This window comes from Amblyomma americanum, chromosome 3 (genome assembly GCF_052857255.1).
Source record: "Amblyomma americanum isolate KBUSLIRL-KWMA chromosome 3, ASM5285725v1, whole genome shotgun sequence".
Taxonomy (NCBI): Eukaryota; Metazoa; Arthropoda; class Arachnida; order Ixodida; family Ixodidae; genus Amblyomma; species Amblyomma americanum.
The window spans coordinates 57081748-57107678 of NC_135499.1; the positions used below are offsets into that span (position 1 = coordinate 57081748).

A 25931-nucleotide genomic window follows, 5' to 3' on the forward strand; every position below is an offset into this window, starting at 1 on the left:
TGCAGTGACCCGTATCGCTTATGCTAGGCTCATTTCCGTGCGGCACTCGCTTCGCGTACCAGAAGTTGTTTCTCTGCAAACCAGATTCCAGACAGCTTTAACTTCGAAAGTGGGCACTAAGCTGTGATGCAAGAGGGCAGAAAATCGAGGTTTATGTGGTTTTCAGAAGCAGGTGGTATTAGCCGTGCGATTATCCTTTCGGAAACACCTCCTTCGTTGCGGCACTTAGATATTTGTTGAAGACAATATTTTGGCACACTTCTGTGACCCAGTAGACCTCTGTCATTACAGCTCGGTTAGCCCGACAGCAAGCAAAAAAACATAAAGGACAAGAGCTGATGGACTGCGGAAGTAATGTCAGATTAGAATTTTTCCAACATATATTTCCAGGCACTAAACTGTACGTCGAAGAGACTGGACTACGCCTTGAAGGTCAGGTAATTTTCTTATGGGAGTGACGTTTTTCGTCATTGTTTTTTTCTGTTCTAACGGTCAGAGATAGGAACAGATTGCTATCTGGCACCTTGTATATTTCAGGAAGTAACGCTTTTTTGTATGCTTTGAATTAATTGGTCACGTCTATATTTCAAGTTTGAAGTTTCAAGTTTATTCATTGATAACAGGTAAACGCACAATAAATCAGTAGCTAAAGGCGTAGCTTGACAGGGGCTCCTGCCCTATCGAGCAGTAACGTGTAAAAAACTGTCACTTAAACCTGTCATTTAAAACCTGCAGTCCCGTGCTGTAATGCCCTAAGGGGCGATGCTAGAAACTAGTTGGCAACCACGCGCACAGTCACTCGTGATAATCGTCAGCTGCTACTTTCGTCTTCTCAAGTGCTTTTCAGGGCCCCCAAAAAGCTTTGTATGGCCGGAAGCCTCTCTCCTAAACGTCCGGTTCCGACGCACGTCAACAATGTCTTGCAAGGAACCATGCAGCAGCCCTGCCTTCTTGAGGTAGCGAGCAGGGCACGCCTATCCTCGTTGTGATCTGGGCAACCCAAAAGATTGTGGTGTAAATAATCGCAAAATCTCACTAATTCCAAGTGGGTACTCGCAATCATCGAAAAATTGTCGTAAGTGCAGATGATGTCAGTCTATCTTACACACTGGGGTGCAAGCAGAATCCGTGCGAATGCCCTAGCAGGAGGGGCATTAAAACAACAACAAAAAAGACTGAAAGGTGAAGAGCCTATATAACAAAAGTACAAACAGCGAGACCGCAAAATCAACTTTAGCCCTCTTAGCAACAAAAAGGACGTCCAGAACACAGTGAAACACCAAGGCACCTTTTCTTGAAAAAAAAAGGGCATTGCACTGATGTTAGGAAGTAAGCCGACCCAAAAACCATCGGTGATAATTAATTCAATTTCATCATTGTTTTAGAGGAAAGCTCTTCTTATAGGAATTTGTTTTCGTAAAAATCAGAGCCATTGTGTGTTGTGTAGTAAGCACTGGTTAGCTTGGTGTCGCACGGATTCTGCATTTCGTAGTGTAATGTCGTGTAATCATTAATCCATTTGTAGCAGCATTTTGTAGTGTAATCCGACCTGCATGCCCGTAAAATCAATAAACTTATCTGTCAGACTCGAGACATTTCCATCAGCTAGATTTAATGCTACCGAGTGCAGTGCCACCGGCTACACGCATTCATTTTTATCGCCTGCTAACATTCCATAGGGCATAAAGCAAAGAGGCAGCTGCAGCGTGAATGCTTGCTTTTCGCTCTGCAGCGAACATAACGTCTTTGCTATGCTTGAAACGCTTGAAGACAGGCTCGCACTGGGCTCCAAAATGTTGTCTTGAAATATTGATGAAAAGCAGTCTACCGGAGGCCATCAACAATTTATCGCAGCGTGCGGCGACGTTCAGTGGACGATGAAAACGCCCAGGACTGTGGAGCAGCAATGGCGCTAAATGTCGTCACTCAGCCCGCAGCCCACCGTGATCGGAGCCAGAATAAGTTCTCCTATTTCTACCTCAAGCTGCCAAACAGGCTGAAACAGTTTCATTCGCTATTTTTTTTACGAAATGGACGGTTATGCAATAGGAGTCATTCCTTGCCTGTTACCCACTTTTAGATGCAGTTTAAGAGGAAGCGCTCATAGCCACGTGCTTCCAAATAAAGGTGATATGGCTTTAATTTCCAGTCGTACAACTTTTGCATCGCCTATGCATCTGTGAGACTGTCTCACCTTTTCTCATGCTCAACACCCCCCCCCCCCCCCCCCCCGGGAAAACTAAATTTCTTTGGAAAATTTTGTCGTACAGTTTTTCCTTTATTTGTTGCTTAGAAATTCGTAACATAATTATTTGCCAGCTCCTTGCAAGGCCAGGAGTCTCCGACGAAAAAGTGCTTCAGAAAGGCGAGGTTCTGCGGCACATAAATAACAGATCTTGTCCTAAATGAATAATACACTTGAACGCTCAAATGTATGCCCCGGTGCTCAGTGGGCGACCTAGTGCAGGGTGCTGGGACTATTTCAGCCGCGTGGAATCAGTGCAAAGACCTTTTGCACTGCGAGTCCACTAAAAGGTGTCGCTGCTACCTTGCAAGCATCGAGCCTGCCTTCCCTTACCCGGCTCGCATGGCTTGACTCCATATATAGCCTACAGCTATAGGCACTGAGAACCGAAGAAGCGCGACGCATTTACTTCATAATGGTCGGCGTGTTCAGGTGGCGTCTGGGATTTCGAAGAATATTCTCAACATATCCGTATGAATGGAAGTAAGGCTGCTTTTGGAGGCGCTACCTTTACCGCGGAAGCGGAGGTTTCTCGCGTAGAGCCTATCTTTTTCCTGGTTGGAGAGAGGCTGCGTTTGTCTTGTCTCAAGGTTGGCAAGCTCGTTCGCAGTTTGAGCGTAAATAACGGGGCGGGGTGCGCAGCCGCTGTCGCGGCACCTCTGGCGCGTGAATCCTTTTTGCACAGTGCAGTCTTCTTGTGAAGACCTCCGAGTGCCTGATACTTAGAAGCCCCCGATGACGTTTACATTGAAAGCAAGCCAGCTGCAATGGAGTTGCGGTAGAAACAAATATCCTTCACCATTGTTTACGTTATCTTCTACTGATATAGCGAAAACCAAAGCAAAAAATAAAAAAAAAACAAGCTGAATCGGCGCCATTTTAGTCACATGCATTTTCGCAGTTATTAAACTGACTTAATAGGAACGAAAGCACGAGCAAGAAATTACAGCTCCCAGTGAGACCACTAAAGTTCTTGCAACAGAGCTTCTACATGTCCTGTCACGTTGAAGACAACTACAAAAGGGGTCATATCTAAACCTAAACACACTATGTAAAATCCACCCCACACTTTACGAACACAAGTATCCTTGGTGCCATGAAAAACCTGCACTATATCACATAACATGGGCATGTGAAAAAGTCGACGTCGTTCCAATTATACCAAACCCAAGTGCGGAGCAATAGGACTGCTTTCCAGCGACTGCCGCGATGACCAGACCGGTCTGATACGGCCAGCTCAGCTGCCGGCAGCATCCAGCGTAGCCCTGGAATAGAGGCAATCGACCGTTGCGGAGATGGGCTCATCTCAAACGCACAAAAGCAATTACGCTAAAGCTCAATAAAGTTATCCTATCCTATCCTATCTACACGTCCTCATTTTGGTTTATCAAATTTCATGGTCTTTCGGACGCTTTAGGATTCGACGATATGCAAGGATACTCACGTAACGCTGGCTAAAAGACGGAAGAAGACACACTTGAACTTGAAGCATTATTTTCAACGCTCGATTCACACAGTCAGCAGTGTCTTTTGCCACACTGCGAACTGACTGCACAGTTAATATTAGCTATCTCATGGTTGAAACAATGAACATTCTCAGTTTCAACTGGAAAGCTTCAGATAGAATAAACATTACGCAGTGGCGCATTTTCTGTACGGTACTTGCATTTTAACATATTTTATCTCTCAAGTCAAGGCGGAGCGAAGCCATCCTCTGCAGCCTCACCTATGTTGACAATTACGCCTGTTAGGAACTTTCCTATTGGCTCCCATTATTTCCACCCTATTTCTCACAGCCGAGATGGCTATATCGCATCCCAATTGGGTTACGCTCACTTTATTAAGACAAGACAAAGAGCGCATACCTATCGTTCAAGAAAGAGCTAGTGGAACGCGAACTGTATTTTTTTTTAAGTTGCACACATATCGTCGCTTATGGTGAAAATGGTTTTCAAAAGTTGGCTGTACAGCAGTTGTAATAAAATCTATTGCTATAAAATTTGCGAGGAAACTTAAAGATAATAAACGCAGCTTGCATTTTAGCACACAAATAGTTAGTTTGATTTTGTTCTAAAATTTAATTTTTGCTTTTTTTTGCACTCACATACCTTTTTGTGCAAAACATGCACTCTGCAGAATGTTGAAATTTTATACAAGAGTAGCAACCAATGCGTTACAGAAATGGTACTAAAATTATGCGTTTAGAACAAAAACTAGATTTATTAAGTTTTTTCTTTGTCGATGCAATTACACTGCCACCCATGAATGGTTGTATTTTTTAGTCAGAAATGAACTTAAGGCTATTGATACTGGTACCAGATATCTGAGTGACAACAGATTAACAACTCTGAAAAAGTTTTTTTTGTTATGCCTTCTATTTCGCAAGAAAAAGGTGCACAAGCCTCCAAAAATGATGTTTTCTAAAAAACGCCAATAAAGTCTCTGAAAACACACATTTCCGGTCGACGGGACAACAAAAAACGAGGCAAAATTGTGTTTAATATCGCGGATACCAACTGTAATATATTCTCTGGAAGTTAAAGAAATTCTCTCTCATATGATCACAAATTCTCAAAATCTAATTTTTTGACGAAACTAAGTTTCACCCCACCTTGCTACGATTAGGGTTTGACAGTTATTATCCGTTATGTTGGATATGTTGCAGAGTTCCTTGCGTAGATACGGCGTACTTGCGTGGCTTTTTATTAATATTTTTCGTTGCCTGTTGGTGGCGATCACAGAATTTAGGCTGCTTCCTTATTAATCACTTGCGTTTTAACCCCTACTTAGTCCCATTTTGATTAACGACGCCTTCTGCTTGCTTACTATATCTTGCTGTATTGCGCATTGTGCATTGCACCTACTTATGTGCCGCGTTGTTGAGTGCATTCCCAACTTATGTACCAGCTCTTGTGAGTTTTCCTCCTTTGAGAGAAGGGGTATCCGGCCGCGGTAGTATGCGCCACCCTTCCTTTCATGTTGATGCCATAGAAATAAAACGACAATGGCGAGAAGCAACTTATCACACACTGCCTTTTACGCTCACTAAGTACAGATCCTTCACTAATCCGTCGTAAACTGTGCCAAAAACTATGCGTGCGTAACCTCGAGACGTAGCATCAGTTAATTTATATACAGGTGGCTATATATAATTATATTTGGTTTTAGGGGAAAAAGAAATGGCGCATTATCTGTCTCATATATCGTTGGACACCTGAACCGCGCCGTAAGGGAAGGGTAAAGGAGGGAGTGAAAGAAGAAAGGAAGAGAGAGGTGCCGTAGTGGAGGGCTCCGGAATAATTTCGACCACCTGGGGATCTTTGACGTGCACTGACATCGCACAGCACACGGGCGCCTTAGCGTTTTTCCTCCATAAAAACGCAGCCGCCGAGGTCGGGTTCGAACCCGGGAACTCCGGATCAGTAGTCGAACGCCCTAACCACTGAGCAGGTGGCTAGGAAAACAAAAAAAATATCCCATTTTATATAATGTAGGACTTTAAGGCACATTCCCCGCGCAATTACATGTTCACAGCTTTACCTTATACGGTTCTCAGCACGGGGGGGGGGGGGGGTGATTACATTTTTATTTTTCTCGCTCTCTCCACTTTTCATTCTCGCAGAAATCTTCAGCGCTGTGCGCGAAGTGAGTAAGGAGTACGAGGGGAAGACGTTCAAAGGCTACCTCTTCTTGACGCCCATCGTTGGAAGACACACGCCTGAAGCAGCGCAGGTGACTGACCACCCGTTTCGCACCCTACTCTTGCTGTAGATTGGATATCACCTTGTACTGTGTATGACGTAGGAGGCACAGTCTTCGCATTAAGAAGCTGCACCTGTTTTGTTCAGAGCTATGCAGTCGCTTGCAAAGCGGATTTAAGCCGTAACACAAAACTGGAAGTGTAATTGGCGCATACAGCATCGCTCTCTTAGTGCACCAGAATCTTGTTCAAGCGTTGTATAGATGCAAAGCGCCACGAATTCAGCGAGTTCGTTATGCACTGATTGAGACATAAGCATAGCAAGGGAAACAGTGTGTGCTTGCTTCTGTTATTATGCCCCGTCTTATGTATGCGTCACGATGCAAGAGTGTATGGGGTATGCGCTAAGGTGTCAGTCAATGTACTTGCGAAGCAAAAAAAGTACATAAAAAATCGCACTGTTACTTCACAACACGTTACACGACCGAAGCGTTTTCCTAAGCCTCGCCTTTCATTTGTTTCGCAGTTCTATTAGCTGTTCTTTATATAGGCAAAAAACAGGACTAAAACAGCTGACTTTTTTTTTTCAGGAAGAAAAACGTACAATATCTTACGATAATAATATAATCACGGAATATGACTTTTCGCAGGTATTTCTGAAAAAAAAAAGATATTCGGTCAGAATGCGATTTATTCGGCAGATGCACTATGAGAATCGCGTTTTATTCTTGGCTAATGGGCAGAATATGCGCGTTCCTTTCAGGCTGTCCTCACGGGCAAATTGAAGTCAGACAAGCCTGTTTTGTACCGGTTCCTGAAGCCATGGCTTGGACACAAAAGCCTTCTCATGATGTGAGTGAATCCTGCACCTCTCCACTCTGCCACCCGCAGAGGCGCCTTGAATGGCGCGACTATTTTACATGCCAACTTTTCCGCATAATTTATTTGGATTCGTGGGACTAATGACGACTGTACAGGCGTAATAAATACTAAGGGGTAACTTTTGTTTGTGATGGAGTGAATTTACTACCGGAGTGCGAGTGAAAATCATTTTTCCTTTAATTAGTACAGCTCACATCTTGATTCATAGCTCTTTCAACACTATTCCAAGTTTGATGGAGAAGCAAAACTGAATCTCGTTCACAAGCACTAAGAAAGACCCCCTCGTATATTTGTGCATGTGCGAGGGAGTTAGTCAGCAGACCTAAAACATGGTGCGTGCTGCACTATGCGGAAGCGTACCAATGCTTGCGGGCCAAAGTATGAAAACTGAGCCATGTTGGCGTTGGGTTTTGTCATAACCGGAATATCAAACTAAACAGAATTATTCCGTTTGTAGCGAAGTTTAACAAAAAACAAATTACTGCTTTGTTAATTCATCCTTTGCGTACTCTCTTTACCAAAACTAAACACATTGCCCTTAACTATTCTAGCGTTCTCGGGTTCTTATTACCATCCAGAAAAGAATACCGCTGGCGCAGTTCCTCCGTCAGCCTCCGTTTTCTGTGGTCATAGCTGCCTCGTTACTTTTGGCGAAAGCCTTACATCTCTCTTCCGATTACTGCAGCAATTATAACAGTAAAAGGCGAAACCTTGTCTCCAAATAAAAAGAAAACCGATGTTACGGAGTCGGCTAAGCTCCTTCTCCAGGGATGACAAAGGAATGAGGACTGGCAGTGTACAGTGTGCACCTTTAAGTTGAAAGAAAAGGTAGGAGTAGGAAAAAAGAGGAAGCGGAGAGGTTTGCTAATGATGTGGAAAAAGGAGAGGGGGGAAGTTAAAAGAGTAGAGCCGGATAGATATGAATCTCACGGCTGTGATTCACGGTGCGTGGTAGAAAGAACCGACAGGGGGCGACTTGCTGGTGTTTTATGTTGCCGATTTTTTTCCTTGCATTTGTCGTGTTACGGAACGAAATTTATGTGCGTACAGAAAGAGAGGACTACCTCGTAAGCGAGCTACATCAATTGCTTGGGGTGTTTCGCATATGTCAAGACTCATGTAGTAGTCTTTTCCGATAGTTGATTCCGGTTTTAAGATCGACAACGTTGATTTTATGGTCTTCCCAGCATTCAGAGGACGCGGACCGTACAATTTACTAGAAGATCAGCATGCGAAAAAGAGAGAATGATGGCTGCGCCTTTCTGGTCATGAGAGTAGCCGCTCCTAAGCGCAGCGTATTGAAGAAAAAAGTTCTATACTGCAATATCCTCAGCGAGTTTTATCATAACAATTTCATAACTTATAACAAAACATCGCACAAGATGAATGACAATGAATGAAGTTGTATAACTTTTGTACGATTTCTGTGTGGTAGTGATAAAGCTTGTATAAGATTATTGCATTGCACAGCTTTTTTCAGCAGGGCAGCAGGGTCGGATAACAGAAGATGGAGGATTTTTTAGTTCGCTTGCTCCGTCATTTCCCTGGACAGAATCCTTATAGCCAACAGCAGATGCTTTCGCTTACGAATACCAAGATAGCGACAACGATTACGCAGCAGCAGTTTGCCTCATTGAAAACCTCGTAAGTATAATCAGTTTTTACATATGTTATCGGTGAATGACTGACAAGCACTCTGGCAGTCACTCGATCTGTCTGCGGTGGTTGGCGAGCGCGTGGGTGCAGATTGATCATGAACCGGGCTTATAATTAGTCAGCTTAATGAATCTCCGCTATGAGCTTTTCGTGAACTCGTAATAAATTAGAAGGGACGAATCAGAACTGCGCTAAGGTAACGTAGAGAGAATTTCTCAGTCGTGAATGGTACAAGCGGAGCAATGCAGAGTAATACCAAGGCACAGTCAATGTTCACGACAAATGGCCTTACGCTGGTGAACCCGAAAGGAATGGCTTCCGGAATTAAACGAGGTAGGCTTGATGATGATCTTTGCTTTCGAGATGGCAGTGAGGAGGCAAGTTAAGACGCTTATTGGGGCTTGCGCTACTTTGGGCTACGTCGTTTCCTCGACTAACGGAGGTTTATACTATCCAGAGAACCATAGCCAGAGAACCATAGCCAACTCTGGACAAAATCATTTTTCAAAGCGAAAGAGTTTATAAACGCAGTTTTCTCGTAAACTGTAAGATTTCATTGTAACAATAAATATATCCGCAGATCTCCTGTCGGCAAGCTTGCATTTTTTTGCTGTTACAGTTTTCGCTTTCGTCGAAAGCGTTTCTCATTGGTTTTCTGTGGCAACTGTTCGATGCGAGCGATGGAAACACTCTAAAATAAAAATTTCGCCAAATATGGGAAGAATGGCTCGTTCCCTTCATACCAGTACCTTACTGTTTTTCAATATTCAAATTTTTTTCAAAGAATGTTAGACATGCACGTGTGCCTTTACATGCGTTTGATGTGAAGTATAGAGATCAGGCATACGATGGACCGCTTGAGGATTGCGAAAGCGAATTCTCGCAAGCTTTACATATATACGCTTTAGGGAGCATTAGAGAGCCTTCGGACTAAGTTTTTTTTCAGCCGCAGAAAAAGAATGTCTTGGTCCCTCATCCGTTTCTCGCTACTGGTTAACAGCTCTTCTAAACCTACGGCCTGCTCCAAGGATGGCACGCAGTGGTCTCTGCGCAAACTAAGCCTTGCACACCCAAAAAGAGCGAGAGAGAACAAAAAACAACAGCGTCAAAGGCGCACTAATGACGGTATAGGCTGTCTGACTTGTGTTGGCTGACGACGCCCAAGCGTGTTGTTTTGCAGACGAGGAAGATCAGTGTCTTGCGCTTGCGTTCTGACGTGGGAGAGGTCAGCTGTGAGAAACGCCTTCGTCTGCAGCTACGCCTGACTCGACTGAGCACACGCATCATTGTCCTTGTCAAATACCGGGCGTGGTGTGAGGAAAACACCTGAGCAAAAGTGGTGTGCGTAGCTGAGCTACAAGTGCTGGCACGCTTATGTAGGACCGCAGACTGCACGAACGGAAGATATGCTAGGATGAGGGTGAATCAGCTTATGTTTGGAAGCTGCTCCTTGAGGAAAGGAGCAGTTCTGTAAAGTTGCAATTAAAGCATTTAGCACTGACGAACACTTTCATTAACTTCGACCGGCAGCCTGTCCTAGCTGACGATGTGGCCTTTGCTCTCGGCGAGAGACCGGTGAAAGAATAAAGCAAAGAGGGGCTGAAATCTAGATTGGTTGTCGGAATTTTTAACCACGTGCTTTTCGGTTCCGGCACTTTGTGGAATTCCGGCTTTCGATTTCTTCACAGCTGTAATAGCCACTATGCAATGAACCTCGACTACTACATTCACTGTGCCGCATTAGTTCCGCTTCGGCTGCTGATTTCTCGGGGAAATATTCACGTCTGCCTTCTGCCTCTATCTTTCTAAAAAAAAAATAGAATAAAAGAAGGTTCTCTTGCACCAACTTGAAATTGCGCACTTAAAATTTCCTAGGAAAGCGGAAGACAAATGACTTCTCCAAGTCTAACAACACCGGCATAACACAACGCTTATTTTTTTACTTATTGGCCACTTTTTATAGCTCCATGTGATAAACTCTAACGACGCGCCATCCTGGTGATAGGAGGATTTTAATTAATTATGAAAAGAGAAAGAAGGCCCAGGGTGCCAGGCGCAGAGAGGGAAAGAATTAGAATCGCTGTATGACACAAGCCCAGGTTTTCAACGTCGTCATCGGCACTTGGGAGAAAAACAGCATTAAGTTAGCAAGGAAATGACAGCTGGAAAAGGCATTGAAAATTGAAACTGTCGGTAACCAGTAGGCACCTGAAATCTTACCATTGATATGAACTGAAGCAATAAATTTTCAGTTGTCACTAGTAGCGCATGTCGTCTTTCTTCGACGGTCTTTATCTGTTCGTGCTCGAAAAGGTTAAAAAAAAGTCGCATCTAAATTTCATGTCCAGGAGCGTTCACGATTGACAACGAGATTAGCAAGGTGTTTCGAGCCGTACGGAACAAGCTGGAGGTCGCAACAGTGAAAGGGTGTGCTCAGCGTTGCATCAGGTTTGGAATGCTGATTGCGAGAATATGGTAGTCTACAAGATACCGCATTCCTGTGGCAAATACTGCTTTGGACAGACTGAACGATACTTAATGTATGCCAAGGAGAGCAGTTTACATCACTGAAGAAAACCCCATCATCCAATCTTTTCTCGCGCTGAGAGCAAGTGTAATCTTCAGGCATCGCAATAATGTGTGCCGGGAATTAGTTGAAGCATTGATGATCAGCAAAAACGAAGGAACGTGTGTGGCAAAGCCACCCATGTCACTGCAAACGAGAGAAAAGGAATTTCAAGACGCACATCTCAAATGTTCTTGACATTTGCGGCTTAATTATCTAGAGCACGCAACATTGGCGGCGTTTCTTTATGTTTTTAGCTCGTCTATATCTCGGGGTATTAAGTCATGTTCGTGCAATAAAGATTTCAGTTGTCAGTAGTAGCGCATTTGTCGTCCTTCTTCCTCGGTCTACGCCTCTTTGCGCTAAAACGTGCTGAACTAAAAAGTCAGCACGAATAAAAAAAATGGCCTTGATATTATTTTTTGATTGTGCTTTGTTACTTAGACCCGCCGCCGAGCCTCAGATACTCTGGCGTTCGGGTGGTGAGCTCAAGTGCGCGGAAAAGAACCTCGACTGCGGCGGCTGCATTTCGATGAAGGCAACGGGTGAAAATTCCCGTGAGCTGTCCGATGTCAGTGCATGCTAAAGAACGGCTGGTGGATAACATTACGAGCTGTCAACTGAATAGCTTCCGCAGCCAAATTATCAGGAGTCTACGCATTCCGAAGGAGTTCAAGCTGCTTTGTTTTAACTGGTGGTCATTGATAGGACTCTAAATAATATATTTAATACAGCCGCGTTAGGGCTGCAGAGGCACTGGGTCGAAGCAAGCCTGATATTTCGGCCTATTGAGGGCAGTCTGGCGTAATCCCAAGTTGATATTGTCACCGATAAACGGTCGAAGCACTCAAAACCATGTTTTAATAAGACGTGCTAGGCGTGCAACACAGCAGGGAGCTCGTGCCAGGATGAAGACGAAAACCTCTAGCCCCGCGAGTGCGCAAGGCACGGCAAGTCCCATCTAAAACAGTTTGGCCGCGGTATGGCACCACCGGATTGATTGGGACTGTGGCATTACTCCCCTTCTCTGAAGGCCAACGACTCGGTGTCGCAACAATGAGAAGCATGAAGACAAGGGACGACGCATGTGTCCGTCGGATGGTGTGGACAGGCCTGAAGCGCTAGCGGGCGTGGTACGGCTTCATCCGTGCGACATGGACGACTTCGGGGGTCGGCCGTCTAGAGGAGCGAACTGCACCCTGCGGTAGAACTTCATAGTTTACCTCACTGACTTGGCGGAGTACCTCGTAGGGGCCAAAATATCGGCGCCGAAGCTTTTCGGAACGTCCACGCATGCGTATTGGGCTCCAAACCCAGACTTAATCGCCGGGCTGGTAACTAACAGCTCGGTGGCGGAGGTTATAGCGGCGAGCGTCGAGGGCTTGCTGGTGCTGGATGCGCTATCGGGCGAGTTGGCGAGTGGCCTCGGCGTGACGAACGAATTGGGCAGCACCCATAACAGATGCAGCGATGGCGTAGAGGTAGAACATCCGCCTCGCGTGCAAGAGGACCGGGGTTCAAATCCTGGTGCCGCGCAATTCTCCACCGGGTTTAAAAAAAAAATCGGCGTGTCGATGGAATTGCATAACCAGGCCTGGAGTGCGGCCTTATCTCGGTGACCAGAACCGACAACGCACTCTCTCACCAGAGCAGGATTTGGCCACCCTGGTGTAGTACTTGGCCACAACCTTCTATGATCAAACCAATTAACCCTCGGCCCTCAGTCCCCAGCGGCTGCAGAGCAACTGACCACGGCGGCGGTCAGACCTGTGACGCAGCGGAGGGTGCTAAGAATCTCTGGCTCCGGACAGGCCGCCATTGGAATCTGAACCTGGCAACGTTTAACGCTAGAACTTTAGCTAGTGAGGCTAGCCTAGCAGTACTGTTCGAGGAACTAGCGGGAATTAAATGGCATGTGATAGGGCTTAGCGAAGTTAGGAGGACAGGTGAGGCGTATACAGTACTAAAGGACGGACACATACTGTGCTATCGCGGGTTAGAGGATAGACGAGAACTAGGTGTGGGTTTCCTCATTAATAAGGATATAGCTGGCAACGTAGAGGAGTTCTACAGTATTAACGAGAGGGTAGCAGCTATAGTAATTAGGCTGAATATGAGGTACAAGCTGAAAGTGGTGCAGGCCTACGCACCCACATCCAGCCATGATGACCAGACCGTTGAAAGCTTCTATGAGGACGTAGAATCAGCAATGAATAGAGTAAAATTGCAGTACACTGTACTGATGGGCGACTTCAATGCGAAGGTGGGCAAGAAGCAGGCTGACGACCACGCGGTAGGTGACTATGGGATAGGCTCTAGAAATAGCAGGGGAGAGTTATTAGTCGAATTCGCGAATAGAAATAATTTACGGATCATCAATACCTTCTTCCGCAAACGAGAAAACAGGAAGTGGACCTGGAAGAGCCCCAATGGTCAGATTAAAAATGAAATCGACTTCATACTATGCGCTAAACCTGGCATCATTCAGGATGTGGCCGTCCTCGGAAGGGTGCGTTGCAGCGACCATAGAATGGTAAGGTCTAGAATTAGCTTAGACTTGAAGAGGGAACGGAAGAAGCTAGCGAAGAAGAAGACTATTAACGAGTTAGCCGTAAGAGGGAAAGCACAGGAGTTTAGGATAGCGCTGCAAAACAGATACTCGGCTTTAACTGAGGAAGATGATCTTGATGTTCATTCAATGCACGATAACCTGACATCAATAATTACGGAGTGCGCAGTAGAAGTAGGCGGTAGGACAGCTCGAAAAGATAGCGGGAAGCTATCTCAGGTGACGAAAGATCTGATTAAGAAGCGCCAAAACATGACGGCATCTAACACTACCGATAGAATAGAACTAACGGAGCTATCAAAGTTAATAAATAAGCGCAAGGTAGCCGACGTAAGGAAGTTTAATATGGAAAGAATCGAGCATGCTATAAAGAATGGAGGTAGCCTAAAAACAGTGAAGAGGAAACTAGGCATAGGTAAAAACCAGATGTATGCATTAAGAGACAAGCAGGGCAATGTCATTAGCAATATGGATAAGATAGTTAACGTAGCTGAAGAGTTCTACACTGACCTGTACAGTAGCCAATGTAATCAGAGCGCGAATGAGAAAGACAGCAGTGCACAGCAATGCGTCATCCCGCCAGTAACGAAAGATGAAGTAAAGAAAGCCTTAGAAGCAATGAAAAGGGGAAAAGCAGCCGGGGAGGATCAGGTAACAGCAGATCTGTTGAAGGACGGATGGGACATCGTGCTTGAAAAACTAGCCAACCTGTATACGCAATGCCTTATGACCTCGACTGTACCAGAAGCTTGGAAGAATGCAAACATTATCTTAATTCATAAGAAGGGAGACGCCAAGGACTTGAAAAATTACAGGCCGATCAGCTTACTATCCGTTGCCTACAAAGTGTTTACTAAGGTAATCGCTAATAGAGTCAGGGCAACGTTAGACTTTAATCAACCAAATGATCAGGCAGGCTTTCGTAAAGGATATTCCACAATAGATCATATTCACACTATCAATCAGGTGATAGAGAAATGCGCAGAATATAACCAACCTCTATATATAGCTTTCATTGATTACGAGAAAGCATTCGACTCAGTGGAAACCTCAGCAGTCATACAGGCATTGCGTAATCAGGGGGTAGAAGAGCCTTATGTCAAAATACTGGAAGATACATATAGCAACTGCACAGCTACTATAGTCCTCCATAAAGTCAGCAATAAAATTCAAATAAGGAAGGGCGTCAGGCAAGGAGACACGATCTCGCCAATGCTGTTCACCGCATGTTTGCAGGAGGTATTTCGAGGCCTGAATTGGGAACAGTTGGGAATAAGAATAAATGGAGAATACCTAAATAATCTGAGATTTCCTGATGACATTGCCTTGCTGAGTCACTCAGGAGGTGAACTGCAAATCATGATCAACGAGTTAGACAGGCAGAGCAGGTCGATGGGTCTAAAAATTAACATGCAGAAAACCAAGGTAATGTTCAACAGCCTAGCAAGGGAACAACAGTTCACAATTGGCAGCGAGAGCCTAGAAATTGTGCCGGAATACGTCTACTTAGGGCAGGTAGTGACAGCTGATCCGGATCATGAGAGGGAGATAACTAGAAGGATAAGAATGGAGTGGAGCGCATATGGCAAATTCTCGCAGATCATGAGTGGCAGTTTACCAATTTCCCTCAAGAAGAAAGTGTACTACAGCATAATCTTACCGGTACTCACCTACGGGGCAGAAACGTGGAGGCTAACGAAAAGAGTTCAGCTTAAGTTAAGGACAACGCAGCGAGCCATGAAAAGAAAAATGATAGGTGTAACGTTCGGATCGGAAGCGGGCAGAGTGGGTGAGGGAACAAACACGGGTTAATGACATCCTAGTCGAAATCAAGAGAAAGAAATGGGCTTGGGCAGGGCATGTAATGCGAAGGCAAGATAACCGCTGGTCTTTAAGGGTAACGGAGTGGGTTCCAAGAGAAAGTAAGCGTAGCAGGGGGCGGCAGAAGGTTAGATGGGCGGATGAGATTAAGAAGTTTGCAGGCAAAGGGTGGATGCAGCTGGCAAAGGATAGGGTTAATTGGAGAGACATGGGAGAGGCCTTTGCCCTGCAGTGGGTGTAGTAAGGCTGATAATGATGATGATGATGATGATGATGATAACAGATTAGGTACTACTAGTCGGGAGCAACATGGCGTCCAGCATGGTTGTGGCTTCGCGATCATGCACTAAACGAAATGGAGTGAAGCGTGTCGTTTCTTGTAGAGCAGTGTTATAGGCAAATGTGACGTAAGGGAGTATGGCGTCCCAGTTGCGGTGGTCTGCGTCCACATACATGGAAACCATGTCGGCGACCGTCTTGTTGAGCCGTTCGGTGAGGCCGTTCGTTTGAGGGTGGTAAGCGGTTGTACTGCGGTGACTGGTGCCGCTCAGGCGCATAACCTCCTGCGTAAGGGCCGAGGTGAACGCCGTTCCCCTATCAGTTAAAACGATGGTGGGTGCACCGTGACGAAGCACAATATTTTGAACGAAAAAGTTCGCAATTTCGTCAGCGGTACCACGAGGGAGAGATTTAGGTTCACAGTACCGGCTGAGGTAGTCGGTGGCGACGACAATGTAGCGGTTACCCAGCGGGGACTCCGGAAATGGGCCGAGTAAGTCCATGCCGACTTGGTGGAAGGGGACTTGTGGTGGATCAATAGGCTGCAGTAGTACTGCTAGCTTAGTTGGCGGCGTTTTGCGACGTTGGCACTCGCGGCAAGTTCTGACGTAATGCTGGACAATTGCAGCAACCCTGGGCCAGTAGTACTTTTGGCGTATCCTCACCAAAGTGCGGGAAAAACCCAGGTGACCGAAAGATGGGTCATCATGGCACGCTTGCAGGACTTCTTCGCGCAAGGCCACAGGTACGACAAGCAGATAGGCAGCTTCCGTCGGGTTGTAGTTTTTCTTATACAGAACGCCATCGCGCTTACAGAATGACGACAATCCACGAGAGAGGATTCGGGGGGGGGGGGGGGGGGGCGACGCAGCGCTTCCTTCAAGATACTCAATGAGAGGCCGTAGTTCACTGTTGTCCCTTTGGTGTTGAGTGAGGACGGACGTGGAGATGCCGACGAGAAAAACAGAATCGTCGCCGGGATCAGCTCGGTTGTCCTCGATAGGAGCACGAGACAGACAGTCGGCATCACTGTGCTTCCTACCGGACTCATAAACGATGGTGACATCGAACTCTTGAAGGCGAAGGCTCCAGCGTGCAAGCCGCCCCGAGGGGTTTTTGAGGTTCGCCAGCCATTAAAGCGAACAGTGATCACTGACGACTCTAAAAGGGCGTCCGTATAAATATGGCAGAAATTTGGCCACTGCCCACAGAATTGCCACGCATTCTTCTTCAGTACTGGAATAGTTCGCCTCCGAGCGTGACAAGGTGCGGCTTGCGTATGCGATAAACGCGTTCGAGACCATCATGCCACTGCACAAGGACCGCACCGAGGCCGATGTTGCTGGCGTCTGTGTGCAGTTCAGTGGCAGCCGACTCGTCGAAGTGTCCAAGTACAGGCGTACTTTGGAGACGAGTTCGGAGGTCTTCAAAGGCCTTCTGTTGCTCCAGGCCGCAGAAGAACGGTTCGGAATCTTTCGTGAGGCGGGTCAGGGGCTCAGCGATCTGGGAGAAGTTCTGCACAAAACGCCGATAGTAGGCGCAGAGACCCAGAAAGCGGCGCAGGTTTGGCTTATCGGTGTGCACAGGAAAAGCAGCCACGGCGGACGTCTTATCGGGGTCGGGGCTAACCCCTTTAGCACTCACGATGTTGCCCAAAAACTTCAACTCTTCGAAAGCGAAGTGACACTTTTCGGGCTTCAGGGAAAGACCGGCCGACCGAATTGCTTCGAACACAGCGCGCAGGCGTCTCAGGTGCTCTTCGAACGCATAAGAGAAGATGACAACGTCATCCAAGTACACGAGACAGGACTGCCATTTCAGATCGGCAAAAACGGTATCCATTATCCGCTGGAAGGTTTCAGGAGCTGAGCACAGGCCGAAAGGGAGCACCCGGAATTCGTACAGACCGTCGGGTGTAATAAAGGCGTTCTTTTCCCGGTCGCGTTCGTCCACATCGATTTGCCCATAGCCGCTGCGTAAATCTAACGATGAGATGCACTTGGCGTGGTGCAGCCGATCTAGGGAGTCATCGATGCGCGGCAGAGGATAAACATCTTTTTTGTTACTTTGTTTAAACGTCAGTAATCAACGCAGAACCGTAGGGTTCCATCTTTCTTTGCTACTAGAACAACAGGCGACGCCCACGGGCTCGTCGACGGCTGTATCACGTCGTCCTGGAGCATTTCTTGAACTTGGCGGCGAATGACATCACGCTCCTTTGAAGAGATCCGGTAAGGCGGCTGACATAACGGCCGCTGGTTGGCGTCGACTATAATTCGGTGCTTTGTGAGCGGCGTCTGCCTAACCTTAGAGGTCGAGGCGAAGCAGTCACAGAAAGACTGGATAACGCTTTCGAGGCCGCGTTTCTGAATAGACGGGAGGTTCGGGTTCACGTCAGTTTTTATGGAAGTGATCGGTGCTTCCACTGATGCCGAGGCTTCGGACAAAGCATGATGTCCCGCGAATTCGCCGAGTTCTTCGAAATATGCAATAACTGTTCTGCCAGGCAAAAACTGAGGTTCACAGCCAAAATTGGATACCAAGAGCTCGGTTCGGCCATTGTTCACCTCGACAATTCGGCGAGCAACACAGACTTGCCGACCAAGGAGCAGCGACATGTTGGTTTCAGCGATGCCACGAGTACTAGTGATGTCGCAGTCTACGGTAACAAACATGCTAGCTCTTGATGGGATAAATACGTGGTCGTCAAAAACGCGTAACTTTGTCCCGCGTGGCTCGGGATCGCCGTCAACTGGGGGTTGAGTGGAAAATGACACGACCAGCTCCTGAAGGTAGATGACAGCACCGTACTCCCGAAGGAAATACAAACCAAGTATCAGGTCTTTGGAGCACTCGAGCAGCACAGCAAAACAACCAGGGAAAGTAGCACCGCGGATCTGGATTCGTGACGTGCAGGCGCCAATTGACGTAACCACATGGCCGCCGACGGTGCGGATCTGGGGTCCAGACCAAAGGGTCAGAACTTTTCTGAGGGCCGTAGCTAGCCGACTGCTCATTACAGAAAAGTTAGCGCCGGTATCCACAAGTGCGGTCACATCGCGTTTATTAGCGATTTCTGGGATTTCGGCAGACACCAGTCGGTCACAGCCCGTCGTTGTAGTTGAAGTCGTCGGCTGAGATCGTCGTCGGTCGGATCGTAGTCGCGAATCGTAGGCTGGAGGCTCTTGACTTGATCCAACAGCGGCGGCCCTACCCCCGGGGGACGCCGTCTTCAGTTTTCCCTATGTGGGGACGCGCCTCTGAACTGGCTAGAAAAAGACGGGCGGCTTGGCGACGAAAACCGTCTTGGGGATGGCGACCGGGACTGGCGTCGCCGCGAGGTCGTTGGCTGCGCGTTATCGGACAGATACTGCTCGATGTCTCGCGGCCGTTCTCCGTAGCGTGGTCGAGGTGCGTCAGGTGGAAACCCCCTTAAGCCCATTCTGCGGTAGAGGCAGTGCCGGAGGATGTGGCCGGGCTTCCCCCAGTGGCCACTAGATTGAATGGGACTGTGGCAATATAAAATTAATTATTTAACTCAATGTATGCCAAAGAGCATGTGTGAGCAATTAAAATGCAGTCGCAAGTGCCCTGACTGGCGCATTAAAGCTCATCGGTAGCGAGTAGGTATTAAATTTTCAGTTCGAAAGGACTACTTCAAGAGGTCTAACTGGCTCACTGAGTTTGTGTGAAGCTTCATCTTGATGGTGACTTTGACCAAACCATAAAAAAATAAATAAAATAAATATTTCCGCAAACTCGGGCTCGGATCTGCAGCGATGCGAACAGGTCAGCTTCGCTGGCCACTGCCCGAGAGCACTGTGCTATCGCCGCAGCCGATCTCGTCTCGGGTTAAACTGCAACTCTCACGCTTTGAATTGCACATCGTCGTCTTCTTCAACTTATGACTATCGGACTAATAAACACACACTAGCGCTGTGCATTGAACATGGTCGTCTTCATCAACTAGTAATGCTTATGAACTAATATCGTCGTCAGACGTGTCGACCGAGCAAAGTAAAAACCAAGAGCCAGACAGGCTAAACACATGTTTTCGCACGTCTACTGGGTTTGACAGTGTTAAAACCTTGTCACATGTTTGTTTCTTTTAATCTCCCCGAAGACGCAGACTTCACAGAAGCCTAAATTTCCTTTCATCCCATTGTTGAAGAGCTGTGAAAATTTAACTGTTATACTGCCGTTTTCCTCGCTAAATTTTTGTGTTTTGCAAGGAACTGAGGATCCAAACAAAAATCTTTCTTCCAAAAGATATAGAGGGGGGGGGGGGGGGGGGGGTCTTGTGCCGCCTGCCCGTGGCACAGGACAAGCGCTTCCCTTCGACACAAACAGTAGTGAATGAAACCGAAAGTCATGGCTCAAGCAGATTTTCGATAGCGGGAATAAGTCACCAACAAAAAGGCCATGACTAAAAATCATAAGAGTTTGGGCGAGAACGTCAGAGGATACATGTAACCAGCGTAATCGAAACTGGGGACTGTCAGCAGCCGGACTTCCCTAGCGGTTAGTACAAAGTAAAGCAGCAAGTTGGGCGAGTTGGTACGAGCTCATGACTGAAAGAACGTTACTGCGCTACAACAGAGACAAGTACTAAGCACGTAAAGAACAAAGAACATGCGCAGACTCGCAACTAACTTCATTGAGACAAACAGAAAAAATACACAGAAAAAAAGGCAACAAACTACACAAACAAAAGTACCTCCGCGAACTGCAAGCACATCAATGACACTGACATTAAATTTCACGTGTTGTCCAGATATGAAAATTCACGTTCTTCAAGCGAAGGAGAAGGCTGGCTGATGCAATTATCACCTTTTCTTTTAGTAAAACAAACCTCCTTTATTTCTCGTGTTATACGAGCTTGATGGCAGAATAGTACGTTAGTATGTGAAAACAGCGGCTGGCACACTTGTTTTTAGCTTTCTTTTTTTCTTCTTCGTACTTCCCTCAGTGCACCGCCACGCGCGAATGCGGGTCGGATGATAAGGTTCCCAAATGTTCTTTTACACGGACATTGATATACCAGTCCGTCTGGGCAACATAAACTTTCCCACACAACAAAGAGAACTCGCATACCACCGCACACGTGCAGGGTACACACCGTAATTTGTGATTAATATTACATATGAAAGGGCTATTATTGGTGACAAATCAGTTCTTCGCTAGACACGCGGACACAGTGTGGGCAATCTCGAAGGGAATAAAAAATTATGCCGCCACCGCCTGGAAGACGTTGAAGTAAAGAGCGTTAGTGTTTGGTAGCGCAAACTATCGTCCATGCGATGTATTACCACGTGACTAGGCTACTTTTGCATACCTAACGGCACCTACCGCCTTCTGAGCCGCCGAGTGCTGATGTCACGGCCGCCATGTGTAGCCTAACCATAACTAATCATTAACCTAATTAGGTGATATTGATGTATAACATGTTCTACTCATCGAGCTCGTTACGAATAAGCCATTAGTTAGAACAGGACATCATCGGTTAATTTATTATAATAATTAAATTTAAGCCCAACTATAAATAAATATTAGCTTCATTAGTTAATATTGGTGTCTAACGTATTCTACTCATCTAGAAGATTAAAAATATCAAATTCGTTTTATGATGGCCCTTTTAATTACTGAGCTATAACAGATTGAACAGTCACGTGACTAGTTAATTGCGAGTCACAATATTACTGGCTTCACCAAACAATCACCAATTTGATATACTAACAACGTCATCAATCAGTCACCTGTTCGGTTGCTATATTGATTTTTGATGGGGGGCCACCATATTGAGTTCCTCGGACTTAGAAAATTTCACGCCGAAGGAAGGTAGTAGCAGACCCCAAGAAATCGAGAAACGTGATGAATAAGAGCTAACGCTCTTAAAAAAAAATCCCATGACGAATTGCCATGTTCTTGAGGTCATGAAGCAGGTGGCGCTAATATGGAATGACGAGAACCTTCTTGCCATCACACGGACAGTCACGTTGAACAACTTTAAGTTAGGTGCCACATTTTTTTTATTGATTTCTGATTAACTGCAACAACTGCCGAAAAAGGATACCCAGCCTGAATCAATTTGTTCACCATTTGCAAGGCACTAAGTTCAACTGAGTGTAAGCATGACTTCAGTTAGGCCGCATGAAGGCGCTACATTACTATACCATTTTTTTACTATTTCAGAGTGGCCCGAAGAAAACAACAACAACGGAGCATTTTGTGAGCTAGGCTGGAAGTGCCAGCAAGTATGGGAACTTTTAAGGAGAAACTTATATCCAAAAACGGCAGTGCATTATTTGTAGGCAGCTCACACGCGAAGTTTAGACCAAAACCACATTCCTTAAAAACACTGAGAGCCTCACTGGCAAAGTTAACACGGCGGGCCGCTCCCACAAATACCGAGTATACATTGAGATATCGGAAAACGCTAGCAACAAGGCCAGGAAGTTTGCTTTTAATGACCCTATCTACTTCCGAAAGAAGAACGTTACTAAGCACTGGCGCCACCTTAGAACCTATGCTCAGTCGTAATTTTTAAATGAAAGTTTCACCGCACGACGACACATGCGTAGACGAGAGGTACGTCGATATAGTGTCAAAAAAATTTCCCCACATTAACACCACATTGTGTTGCAAATTTGTGTTCATTATTTAATTCTGTGATGCATTCTTTAAAGGCTATCATAGGCTGAGGTTGAAGAGGAGCATAGTAGATCTCTTCTACGTCGACGCTAAACGCTGAGCAGCCACCCGGATTTTTGTTCTGGGAAAACTGAACAAGGGCAGCAAAATCAGGCAGAAGAAACGGGTAACCCACCACCAAACTCCTCAGGTGCTCGTGAAGGTACACCGCAACAACACGCTGCCACGTTCTTCTTTCAGGCAATATACGGAATATCCGGTTTATGGGTTTTCTTGAACAGGAAAAGTGCACACTTGTCTCCTTCGCACCCTTGACATCCCTTTCCCAGGCGGCTAAGGTTGATGTCCTTGATTAATGCCAAAGCACGTTTTTTAACTATCATTGCTCTTCACCGTAACCGGATTAAAGTTTTTCTTGAACGCTACACGAGCCTTTTCTGCGTACGTTGGTTCAGAAAGCACTACGAAGGACCCTTCCATGTCAGATTGTAGCAGGCATAGGCTAGATGAAGCTATAAAGTCTACCAGTGGTTTCATACTGCTGGCGTCACGCCGCCTTGCTCACATTCCACTCTAATGCGTCGGGCTCGAACATAAGTGGCTCCTCGGTGATAGCATATTTGCTGCATCCTTTGTTATCACATTATGCACAGAGGTATTTGTGAGCGAATTTGCTGCCAACGGCAGTGAAAATACCCTGTAGGTGAACTCAGTTAAGGGCCGCTTTTTTTTCGCGACTTTTGATGAGGTACAGCCCTTACAGGAAAATTGCATATTAAGTACTATTTACAATATATTCCCGCGAAAGTACTTCATTGTACCATAGACTCTACCGCCAAATCTGGTGCCTAGTTGCTGATAGATGTATCTGTTTCGATGTCGCGGTCGGCGCTGCTCGGACCCGTCTCCTCGCCGCATTCATCAATAAAGTTATCTTCGATTCTATCCATTTCATTCGAAAATTCCTGTAGCTTTAAAACTTTCCACAATGTCCGAGGACATTGTACGCCACGCATTCAAAATTCACGAGCGGTCGAGCTCCAGTGATGATTTTCTTGGCCGTTCAGTCGGCGTCACGGATCGGTGTCTGAATGCAGGTGTCTGAATTCTTTAAATGGCACACCGCCGCGTAGCAGCACATGTCATAAGATGACAATGAGAGCCGTCGGCAGCAGTCGTCTTGTGGCGCTTCCCCAGAGATCATGCCGCGCAAAGAAATTTATACACAAGGAAAACAAAGTTGCTCTTCGTGATTTTTTATTCCAAACTGTTCGCTGCTAAGTTGGGGAAGCGGCCCATACACCAGCGTGGCCCTTAGTCGATTGTGCACAGTAGATACTCAATTCCGTTTTCCATGCTTCAATGCGCTTCAGTGTGGTCTCATATCCGTCATCTTTGACAACATTCATCACCCTTCTGTAGCGTTTTCCTTATCAATGCGAAACCTAGCCCTTTTATCATCTTCGTGCATTGACGAAGTTCACCCCTACCAGGACATACCTTTTTAATCATTAATTGTCCAACAAAAAAAAGGAGCTGAAAGCACGGAGGAAAGGTTATACCTGCTAGCCAGCTAAGTCCTGGTCGTAATTCATACTCATGAGTTGTTGAACTCAGTTTCTCATCTGCTTGATCGCAACTTCTCTTGTGGTCCAGCGGCGGCGATGCCTGGAAAACCAAGCGACGTGTCTTTTCGCAAGCTTTCCACACAAATGCCATGGACGGATACCTGGACTTCATGCGCGAGAACGCCGACTGTCTGGTTGCACGGATCGAGGAGCTGCTCAAGCATTCGCCCGGTGAACCTGTAGTCTGCCTCAACAACGTCCAGAAGTGCGCCCTAGACATCATCGGACGTAAGTACTCAGTGTACGCAGTAACCTCTATAGGAGGAGCGTTTAAGCACTTCACTGCTTAAATATCTTGCTTGCAATAGAAAGAAAAGCGATGCAGCATGCAGTATTGAATAAGCAACACGGCGACGATCATTCCACACCGTTCCCGCTTCTGTAGAACAGGAGAAGTCCCTAGACAACAGCAGTTTACAAAGCATTAGTTCTAGGCGCCGCTGCTGCGGAGAGGTTCTTACAGAGGCAGGTGCGACTGTGCACAACAGCTCAAATCATGCGTACTTTTCGGGAACAGCGATATCTACACTTCTTATCTTTTCTACTTCGTATTACTTGGTTTTATATTCATTTTACTAAGAAAGCTTACAGACTCGTCACTGTCTATCTTCAGCCCTGTGTTACCATGAAGCGCTACTCTTAATTCTGCCTTTCATCAATGGCCTGTGACCTATCAATTTCCTAATGTTTTTATGAACAGTTTTTACTTTCTTTAGTCTTCACAGCTTGCTCATGACCGCCATTTGCTACCTTCTTTGGTGGTGTGCAAGGATGGATGTAGGAATAGCAAAGCAGACTGGGCCATCACGGCCCCGAAAAATTGCGGGCGCAGCTACGAACTGATTCTCATGGAAAAAGACCGTTCTAAAACGACCTAATATACAAAATGTTGCCCCTAAGACTGACAGGAATTAAAAAAAATATCGTTTATAATTATATGAGTGTTCTCGTCGGCATATCATTACCAGAGTTGGTATGCTTCATAATGCAGCTAAGAAGCATTACCTGCCGGATAGTTAAAGAGACCATGAAATGGTTTATACTGAGGTTAGGAAAAGCGCACGAGCAACCGGCATTTCATCACTCGCGACCACACCGCAAAAGCATTTAGGCTAGCTTCACTGGCATGGAAGATATCCGAGATAAAGAATTATGCTTCTCCTCACCCCCTCAACAAATGCGCGCTGACGCACCAGTGAAAGAAATAAAGAAATCTCGTTTGGACTGTATCCCTCCGCGTCTCATCTAGCCCCATACCTTCCATGACCAATGAGAATGCTCGCCTAGACTGCCCACTCACGTCATCAGAGTAGGGGTGGCTAAGAATGCACGGTGCGTTGTCACTCTAATTGTTTGGGAGCGATTTAAAAAATATATTATTTGTATACGACAGGGTCCACGCAGAGCTTTTAGATTTTACTGGATTACTCACAAAGACCACCTTTACAGAGCAGTCTTACTAGAAAATGACCACGGAAATAATTTCACAGTTACTTTAACTTATGTAAATTAGTTAACTTTTATATTTATTACCATTACGCTCCAGATTTACTCAGAGATTTGTAGCCCACCGTAAGTAGCAAGAAAATTCAAACCGTTCTAGACAACAGGACCAGAAAGAGGAGAAGACAAACATGGCGCGTAAGTAGCATTCATGTGTTTCCTGGTGTTCGAAAATGCCATCCTCGTCGCCGCTGCAGCACAAGGGATTTCGAGCCCGCACACGGGCGAAAGCGAAAGTGCGCGGCCATAGACGTCGCTAGGCACGCCTACGAGTGCGCGTCACACAGCGGTGTGGATGTCACGAGCTCTTTTTGCTACGCTTGAATGAGCGCGCAGAGAGCACTTGACAGGCGCGCCGGTGTATGGCGATCGCGCTTCTAGGCGTGGCTAGCGATGTCTACGGCCGCGCATTTTCGCCCGTGTGCGGCCCT

The 25931-nt window shown here is 46.2% G+C and overlaps 1 protein-coding gene across 1 annotated transcript in view; it reads left to right on the plus strand.

Moving 5' to 3' along the window:
- LOC144124610 (cytochrome P450 4V2-like) overlaps positions 1 to 25931 on the plus strand; it is a 67010-nt gene that overhangs the window by 6142 nt on the left and 34937 nt on the right. The window contains exons 2-4 of the mRNA XM_077657401.1: positions 5868 to 5977; positions 6709 to 6797; positions 24026 to 24225. Of these exons, the coding sequence (XP_077513527.1) occupies positions 5868 to 5977; positions 6709 to 6797; positions 24026 to 24225 (399 nt within the window). The remainder of the gene's footprint in view (positions 1 to 5867; positions 5978 to 6708; positions 6798 to 24025; positions 24226 to 25931) is intronic.